The 9,839-nt window shown below is 42.8% G+C and overlaps 1 protein-coding gene across 1 annotated transcript in view; it reads right to left on the reverse strand.

The window, feature by feature from the left end:
• The window catches only part of C7H18orf63 (chromosome 7 C18orf63 homolog), a 45,352-nt gene extending 42,856 nt beyond the window's left edge, over window positions 1–2,496 (reverse strand). The window contains 2 exon segments of the mRNA XM_063130021.1: window positions 2,365–2,439; window positions 2,441–2,496. Coding sequence (XP_062986091.1) covers window positions 2,365–2,439; window positions 2,441–2,496 — 131 coding nt within the window.
• Between the last annotated feature and the right edge of the window lie 7,343 nt (window positions 2,497–9,839).

Here is a 9,839-nt window from a genome sequence, read left to right on the forward strand (position 1 = left end):
TTACCCACTCACTTTTTCTCATGCCTGTTCCCCCCACCCCATTTTCTGGGAAGGGGCACACCATAAAATGCAGAGATAAGAAAAGAAATAACAACAACATGTAAACTTAGACAGTCTTTCAAGTGACTCCAGCACAACTGGCTATTTAATATCTTTAATTTCACACATCTCACTATAGATATTTCCCACAGAAGTAAAGACCAACCAACAGAAAAGAAAAATCAGAGCCATGGCTATTTGTTTTGCATGGATGGTAATACCTGATTCTATATGTGAATTCTGTTGGCCCAATCCTAAAGCAAGCAATTCCAATTTCTTTTTAAAGTTTGGATGTCGGCCATCCACTCTTTCATAATTGGAGTTTTCAAAGAAACTTTACCTAAATTGAAACTAAAAATGAGTTTGGAGGCTCCCCTTCAATCAAGATATCTGAATAATTTTAAAGGAAACCATACATGGTTTTTATTACATTTACAAATTTTCCTGAGGGAGTTTTTTTTTTAATATTCCAAATAAAAAGTCTTCAGTTGAGCTCCTCCTCTGCCCTTCAGTTTCCATGGTCATAGGTAATAAACTATAATTTTCAGAAACAGTTAACTCTAATCTGAATCATTTGAACAGATGTGTATTGTTACAGTGACATTGTAATGTCACATTTTTTGTTGTTGTAACAGAACATCAAATTTCATTTTTGGCCATCTAGTCATGTGCATTTAATTGTCTGGATTCCTAAAGTTGGCTTCGGTCACACTATCTGTGTTTTTTTAACTCTCTTACTCAAATCTGGGCTGATATTAATATACAAAGTGGCCCTGTTCACATGATCATTGGGGGAGGGTGGGAATGGAAACTACAGAGCGGGAAAGGACAACATGCACGCCATTCACATAACTGGCAAATACGGCTGTACTCTGCATCTCTTCGGGTCGGAGAAGCAGAAGCGAATCGGGGTGCTTTGCCTCCCCTTAAGGCGGAGGCGAAGAGGATCGGGGGGCAGCGGAGCGTCGCGGATCGAGATGAAGGTGGATCCTTCGCCTCGATCCGGAGCTCCGAAAAAAAGGTTAGGAGGCCTAAACCTGGCACTGCCGCCGCCTGTGCGGCGATGGCGGCACAGCTAGGTAAGGGGGCAGGGGGGGTCTTACCTGGTCCATCACGGTCCGTCGCCAGCTTCACTAGAGCTCTCAGCTCAACCCGGAAGTGTAGGCCCCGAGCGGGGCCTACAGTTCCAGGTTGAGCCACGGGCTTCAGTGAAGCTGGCGATGGGCCGCGATGGACCAGGTAAGTGGTGTGTGTGAGGGGGTTTACCTGGCCCTGCCGCTGCCACCCATGTGGCGATGGTGGTGGAGCCAGATAAGGGGGCGGGGGGCAGCACCTTCAACTGAGCCTGAGGACTCAAACCAGACCAGGCAGCAGCTGCAGCCTAGTCTTCCAGTTTGAGTCCTCAGGCTCAGTTGAAGCAGCCGACGGACCAAGGACGAACGCAGGTAAGGGGGGAGGGAGGGGGGCCTTACCTGGTGGCAGTGCTGCTGCTGCGGAGCTCCGATTCGGATCCGGAGCTCCGCAGCGAAGCAAACCACTGGCGAATCGGCGTGGAGCGGAGCCAATCTGGAAGTTGCGGATCGGGATCCAACGCGGATTGGGGGGGGTCCATGCACAGCCCTATTGGCAACCACATGGTGCACCATAGTTAACTTCCCCCTCCCTGCTCTGTAGGAAATTCCTGTCTTCCCGCTGCTGCCGCTACTTATCTCAGCCACCACAGCGGGGGGAATTGTGTTCCATCGGCCGCTCCATCCGTCACTATGTGATGGTGGACATGGAGTCCGGTCATGATGCCTAGAGCATTGTTGGAAGTTCTGAACACTCTAGGTGGCCATCTCTGTGGTCACTGCATTTTTCCATGGAGTGGCCAGATTTAATGATTATGTACCAACCACGCAACATTGTAAACTACCCCAGCGCCACTTATCCCCACTGCAGAGAATGGGTAGCTGAGGTAGGTACTTAACGAATCATGGACAGGGATTTCACCCCCTCATGATATGCTAAGCCACCGTGGATCTCTCTCAAATGCAACCCATGGTGGCTTAGTGGTACATCTGAACACAGACAGTGTCTGGGTTGGGGGTCAAGGGATATTAGAACTTGAGCTACAGTAATTCCCTTACAGTTGTAATACAGCTTTAAATCAGCAAAGCAGGTCCTGTTGGTTTCCTAATCTCAGTCAGCAGCACTAATAAGGGTGGATCCTGTGCTGATTGTATTGATGACTGTAATCTAACCATGATAAGTAACTTGTAATACATTATTTTGATTCCAAATACCTTTTTAAAATAAAAAATACAATAAGTATATTTCCTTTACCTGCACATCTTCCTTTGTTCCGTTCTAATCCCAGTTCCTGCCAATTGAGAACTCACTGTAACCTTCACAGCGCAGTTTTCGTAGGTCAGGAAGACGTATGAAAAACAGAGATTGGCACCTAACATCATTCATGTTACTCTGTTAACCGCAATAACTGAGTGACCTATCTATCACAGAAGAAAAAATTGATTAACATAAAGATAAAAGAGTATGAGACAAATTCATACTAGAAAGATGGTGTCCATAACATCATTATCTCTAATCGTGAATTTGGGTGACTGAGTGCCTATCAGTCTGAAAGCCAAACAGTGCCACTGAATAAATTAGTGTTCTACCTATTTAGGGGACCGCTAGGTATGCAGAAATATATGTTTGTAAATTGAAATTTATTTTCCCTCTTTTCTCCCCCCCTCCCCCAAGGCTGAAGGCCTTTATGCATCTGAAAAACTGAGGTGTCAGATTGGAAACCACTGACGGAATGGATTTTCCCTTCTCCCTGAAGTCTCCACTGATGCACCACTCAAATCTGCTCTGGGGATTGGGAACCCTCCAGAAGATTTGGAGGGCATTTGTGGACTGCAGGGAGAGCAAGAGACAGTCCTGTTGCATAAGCAGAAGTTAAAGTATGGAACTCAGCGCATAGTTAAATTATGGAACTCACTACCACAAGATATAGTGATGGCCCTGATGGTTGTGTGCTATCTCCAGTATTTGAGGCAGGAAGCCTGTGTGCACCAGTTGCTGGGGAACATGGGTGGGAGGGTGCAGTTGCACCATGTCCTGCTTTGTTGGTCCCTGGCTGACAGCTGGTTGGCCACTGTGTGAACGGAGTGCTGGACTAGATGGACCCTTGGACTGTCTGATCCAGCAGGGCACTTCTTATGTTCTTATCTGAACATCCCTGATATATGATTGTAGTTATGACCACTGAAAGATTAACAGCACTAACTACAATTTATGGAGAGGAATTAATTGCGCAGATGAAAAGGGGGCCTATATGCATAAGTTGTTTATTTTCCTTAAGAAAATAATTTCCCCCAAAAAAGCTAATGTGGGGGCATACATCTGGAATCCATGAGGAACTAGGAAGGACTTATTGAAAGCCCCTTACTGCTACTGTTACCCTTACTTTAAACAATCAAGTTATTACTAAACAACAACAAACACCCAGAGATGTTAGTAATTCTACTTTTGGAGTCGTTCTTTCCTTAAAAGCTTAATTGGGGTGGGGGGAGGGAAGACACTTATAAATGGGAACATGAACCACACAAGCAAATTTTGGTCCTTTTCCTACAAGGTGACTTTGTTCATTTGTCACTTGTTGACTACAACATCCAGTGATTATTTTTCAGTGAATGGTCCCCTGTGAATGATCGTGAGGTGAATTGTCCCAATAAGAAATTGAAAATGTCTCCAATTTTAAATCAGTCACTTGAAGATAGGAACAAATCCAATGCCGAACACCTGGTTGAGGCAAATGACTGATTGTCCAGAAAGTGCGGGAAATTATCGTGAAGAGGACAGCAAAGCAGAAAGTGGCACCGAGGGAGAGTGGGCAGTAATGACAGGAGAAAATGGAGCCACGAGGAAGGAAAAGGCGCAACTGCAGAAGAAACAAAATAGATGGGGGAGGAAGGGGGTCGTCGCGTCGACCTTATACTCCCTCTTTCTGCCAAGAGAAGGGAAACGGCTCCCTTCATTAGACATTACTCACAATCTCAACCCTCCTACCACTTTCCCTGAGCACCCTCTTCTCTTCTTTGGGGTGTGGTACTGGTGCTTCGCTCCCACTCGTCGGGTCGCCTTTTTCCCGCCCTTGGCGAGCGCGCGCGGGATGTGAAGGGGCTGGCAGAGGTGGGGGATGGGATGGCTAAGAAATTCAGCAAACCGTGGGTGCAGAGCTGGTCTTTCTCCCACTGCAACCTTTTATTTGGACGTATTGCCTCACCACTCCGCCTCCCGGCCCCAACAAGTGATAACCTCAGCCTTGGGATAGTGGCATTGCCTAGCAGCAAGGCAATTTGGGCTGCAATCCTATACCTACTTACCCGGGAGTAAGCCAGATGGGATTTACTTCTGAGTAGACGCGCAGAGGATTGCACTTAAATGTCTTAGGGATAATCTATAATGATTCAGCAAGTTCTTCCATTAAGAACAGACTATCTTTTCTAACCAGTGTCCAAGAGTGTGTGTGTGTGTGTGTGTGTGTGTGTGTGAGAGAGAGAGAGAGAGAGAGAGAGAGAGAGAGTGAGTGAGAGTCAACCGTCTGTATTTAAGTTCCACGTTACTGATTTTTACTTAGTCTTAGAACATGTACATTTTTGAATTTCCAAGGAGCTTTACTTTACTAAAATAGTAAAGACTACTATTTTAGTAGTCTTTAAATTACTACTAAAATTTAACCCTAGTACTATTTTGAGTGGGGAAATACTTCAATAAAACCAAATAATTAGTTTATTTCTGTTATCTTCAATGTGTGATTTCCTGAATGAGTATGGCAGAAGTTCAAAATGGATCAGACCAAGGGGCCATCTAGTCCAGCGTTCTGTTCACACAATGGCCAACCAAGCAAGACACGGGCCAACAGCATCCTTTCACTCATGATCCCAGCAACTGATGTATATAGGTTTACTGCCTCTGATACTGGAAGTAGCACATAGCCGTCAAGAATTTATCTTGTGGTAGCAAATTCCATAGTTTCCCACAAGAAGTGGAAAAAGCATACATGTTTAGATCCCCATTTTATCAGGTTGTTCACCAATAACAATACCATGATCCCAGAAAACGTCACAATTTCTGTGTAGAATTGTGCAAAATACTAAAATATTCCCACAGCACTGGATAATTTAATTTTTTTGAGTCAGATGGGGAGAGGGACTCAACTTATTCAATGAACTGAAACAACTGACTTGTAATGTGTGAATTCTATACAGTGTGAATATATGTGTAGATAAACAGTTTAGGATATTACACAAACAGAACCACAAACCACAAACAGAAAACGTCTCCTTCCAGACAACAGTTTTATTGTGCAAATACCCTGCCTCATTCACAGAATTTTACAGGTGGCTCAGATGTTGTTGCTATCCATTTGTAAGTCGCCTGTGTTTTCCCACTGCTGCTTCTTTTTCCTTTCTGCAGCAAATCTCTTAAGAAGGAAAATGCAAAATAGCTGTACAATGTCTTTTGGTAGCACTAGCACCCATCCATCTGGAAGTACCCATGAGGATATGTCACCCATGTGACAACTATTACCCAGAGGACCTTTTGTTCTGCTGCTCCCAGTTTGTGGAATGGCTTGCCGGGAGAGATTCATCAACTTAACAGTCTTCCAGACTGTTATTTCCTCAGCCACTGTTGGTTATTTCGTCAGCCTCAGAGTCGCAAGGCAAGAGTGGTCAAAGTGGTGGCTGGTGCTCTAGTTCAGTAAGCAGGATAGATTTTCAGCAGCAATGGCTGATGGGATACTAGTGGGAGGATTGGGGGGGTACAGGGAGGTGTATGAGTGAGTAAAATCAGTGTGGAGTAATAGTCAACACTATGTATTGTGGCCTCAATAATCCTTCCGCACTAAATTGGTTGTGGAAGAGGCATCTGTCGACACTGGGGACAAAGGGTAAAGACTGATCTCTTCTGGCAGGCCTACCCAGTTGAATTTTAAGATGCATTTTTAGTAATGTGCTGCTTTTAATAGTGTATTAGTTTTAAATGTTTTAATTAGTTATATGTATTTTATAGTGTTTTCATTTGTGTTGTACCCCGCCTCGATCCAGAAGGAGAGGCAGGTAACAAATAAAATTATTATTATTATTATTATTATTATTATTATTATTATTATTCCTTTTTGGTACCATCTTGTCAGTAGTTGTGATACATTGTCAAAGACAAGCTTGTTCTCAACATTCAACTGTATCAAGATCATAGAATCATAGAATAGCAGAGTTGGAAGGGGCCTACAAGGCCATCGAGTCCAACCCCCTGCTCAATGCAGGAATCCACCCTAAAGCATCCCTGACAGATGGTTGTCCAGCTGCCTCTTGAATGTCTCTAGTGTGGGAGAGCCCACAACCTCCCTAGGTAACTGATTCCACCGTCGCACTGCTCTAACAGTCAGGAAGTTTTTCCTGATGTCCAGCCGGAATCTGGCTTCCTTTAACTTGAGCCCGTTATTCCGTGTCCTGCACTCTGGGAGGATCGAGAAGAGATCCTGGCCCTCCTCTGTGTGATAACCTTTTAAGTATTTGAAGAGTGCTTTCATGTCTCCCCTCAATCTTCTCTTCTCCAGGCTAAACATGCCCAGTTCTTTCAGTCTCTCTTCATAGGGCTTTGTTTCTAGACCCCTGATCATCCTGGTTGCCCTCTTCTGAACAAGATGAATCACCTTCTCATAAGGTAACCACACATTTAGATTTTAGGTGCTCTTTTCCAGTGCCACTTAATTTATTAAAGTAGATTCTGCTTTTCCTTTTGTATGTTTTCTTTGTCCTGTGATTCTGCATTAAAAATTACTCGTATGAAATGGAATAGTTGAAGGCTGTTGGCTCCAATTTTGATAGGACTGTGAATCCATTCAGGGTTTCAGTCAGAACTAGCTAGAATTCCAACAGAGCTATCCAAAGTGTTGAACCTATTTTAGGGATATGGTTTACCACCTTAGACAGCCTCCACGGACCTGGAATATTGATGGATGCAATGTCACATCTAGGCAGTGAGTTCCATTATTATGACACAATATTTTTCAGTGCTGCAATGTTATGAGCTGGTTCAAGTGTAGCACTTGATTACTGTTCAGATTTTTATGCGGTCACAGACCCAATAAAAGCAATACCAACAATCATTAATTTTAAACCATAAAATCACAGTCTTTTGTTCAACAGGCTAAAAGAGTTATTTAAAACATACACATATTTAAAATATATAGGCATAGTTAGTAAAATTGGGAAAGTGGGCCCCATGCTGCAGGTTGGGAATCCGAGGTGGATCCTGGGTCTGGACCAGTTGAAGACCGCTAGCACATGAAATATTCTGGCCTCTGACCACTGAGGGCAGGAGCGTCAAATCTCTTTCACCCTGAGCATGGAGTTACATACATTTTATTATGTGGTCACAGACCCAATAGAAACTATACTGACTATACCAACAATCATTAATTTAAAACCATAAAATCACAGTCATTAGTTCATTATACAAACAGGCTAAAAGAGCTATTTAAAACATACACATATTTAAAATATATAGGCATGGTACAAAAGATAAGCAACAGCAGCATGGGATAGAAGTTACAATTAAGATAAGATCAATTTGCGATTCCTTTGTATGGAGAGGAGGAACTTAGCCACTAACTCTGTTGTTAACTTGTTTGTACCTGCCAGAAAATATTCCAAATACTGTTTGGGTGTCCTTCCAGGGCATTTTCTCATAAGACGGCCAAGAAATCTATTTCTCTCCTCCCTGTGGAAGCTACATTCCCTGTGGAAAAAAAACATGGTCTAGTGTTTCAACTGCTTTGTCACCACAGGGACACAAGCAGTCCTCATATGGGATGCCCTGATAACGCCCTTCCAAGATTGCAGAAGTAAGGCAGTTAAATCTAGCCCTTGTAAAAGCATGTCGGTACTTGGGGATGGTCAAATAGTCCAGATATCTAGCATATCTGGGAAATTCAAAAATTAGACCAGAGTGTATTGGAGAGCAGGAACTGCGTGCCTTTGTCATAGCATATTGAAAATCTATATCTTTAATCCGTTGTTCTACTATGGATTTTACCACAGAGTAATCTTGTGTATGTAGAAAATCCATTGATAGACCTAATATGCACAATTTGACAGTAAAACCTTTATACCATGAACTGGTAAAAACATCCCTTTGCAAAAGGTAAAGATAGCTTTGGGATGAATTGGCATATACAACCTTTAGCCAATATCGAAAGGCAAGGGACCAAGCCCTTCCTTCTATAGATGCTAGGCCAGCCTCCAGGCGCAATGCAGCAGATGGCACACACCTCGGCATTCCAAAAAGTGAGTGCAAGAAGTTTGACAGAACACTCTCGGCAGTTGTATTAAATCCCTGGATCCATATTGGGATAGCGTACAGCAACTGGGCCAGAATTTTAGCCTTCAATACTTGTAGGGCAGCAGGAATAAATTGTCCCCCCTTGATATAAAAAAACCGAAAAACTGCCTTACTGATATTCTGGGCAGCTTGAACTGCAGACTGCCTATGGGTAGCCCAGGAAAGTGTGGAGGAAAACACAATACCCAGATATTTATACTTCTTAACTTGCTCTATGTGCTGTCCCTCTATTAACCACTTGTTTGTTGTTCTACGCCTGGAAAATACCATAATTTTTGTTTTACTGAAGTTAACTTTGAGTAGATTATCCTTACCGTAAGTCATAAAAACTCGAAGTAAGCGTTTAAGGCCTATTTTGGACAATGCCATTAAGACAGCATCGTCTGCATACAACAATAAAGGGACTTTGGTCTCTGCCAGTTTTGGTGTATGAAAGTCAGATGCTAAGCAGTTCCCCATCAAATCATTTAAATAGAGGTTGAACAATGTAGGGGCTAATATACAACCCTGGCGGACACCCTTGTTGACTAAAATAGGTTTTGTCAGGTTACCCTCCAAACCACACCTTACTCGGAGCGTGGTGCATTGATATAAACATTTAATAAGGTGCAACAATCTTTTGTCTATGCTAGAACGTTGTAACTTAGTCCATAGTCTTTCTCTTGATATTGTATCAAAGGCAGATTTAAGATCTATAAAAGCAACAAACAGAGCATTTCCATAAGAATTCATATATTTTTCTGCCAGATGGTTTAGGACTAAACAATGGTCAAGAGTTGATCTGCCCTTCCTAAAACCGGCTTGTTCTTCTCCCAGGATATTTTCCTCTTCTATCCAAGTGGTGAGCCTTGTATTTAAGTAACTGGCATACAGCTTCCCCACAACTGACAGTAAATTAATAGGCCTATAATTGGATGGATCCTCCCTGTTACCTTTTTTAAATATTGGTATCTTGATTACTCTTCATTTCATTGGACATCACCTGATGACTGTGTGAACTTACTCCTTTGAAAAGTTTTGTGTTTGTCGAAATGTTCAGTTAAAATTCTCTCTGAAGCATTTGCTTTGAGAGCTCATTCACACATCAAAATCAGCATTTAATGCTGCAGTAAACAGATGAGTAAAAATGTGTGAAGTCCATAAAAATTAATCCAGAGAAGTTACAGCTTATCTGTGGGGGAGTCTGGTCATAATGGGGCATTTTCCATACAAATGTGTTATGGAGAGCATAATGCAGTGGTGGATGCACTTTAGGAACTAGATCACATCTCATTACTAAAGACTTCTTACTATTGTGGATATTCAGCTTAACTCTGTACAAGCCTTCTGGGAGCCCCTGAAAGTGTGAATTTCCTTACTATTGTGGACATTCAGCTTAACTCTGTATGAATATTCTGGGAGCC

This window comes from Elgaria multicarinata, chromosome 7, assembly GCF_023053635.1.
Source record: "Elgaria multicarinata webbii isolate HBS135686 ecotype San Diego chromosome 7, rElgMul1.1.pri, whole genome shotgun sequence".
NCBI lineage: Eukaryota > Metazoa > Chordata > Lepidosauria > Squamata > Anguidae > Elgaria > Elgaria multicarinata.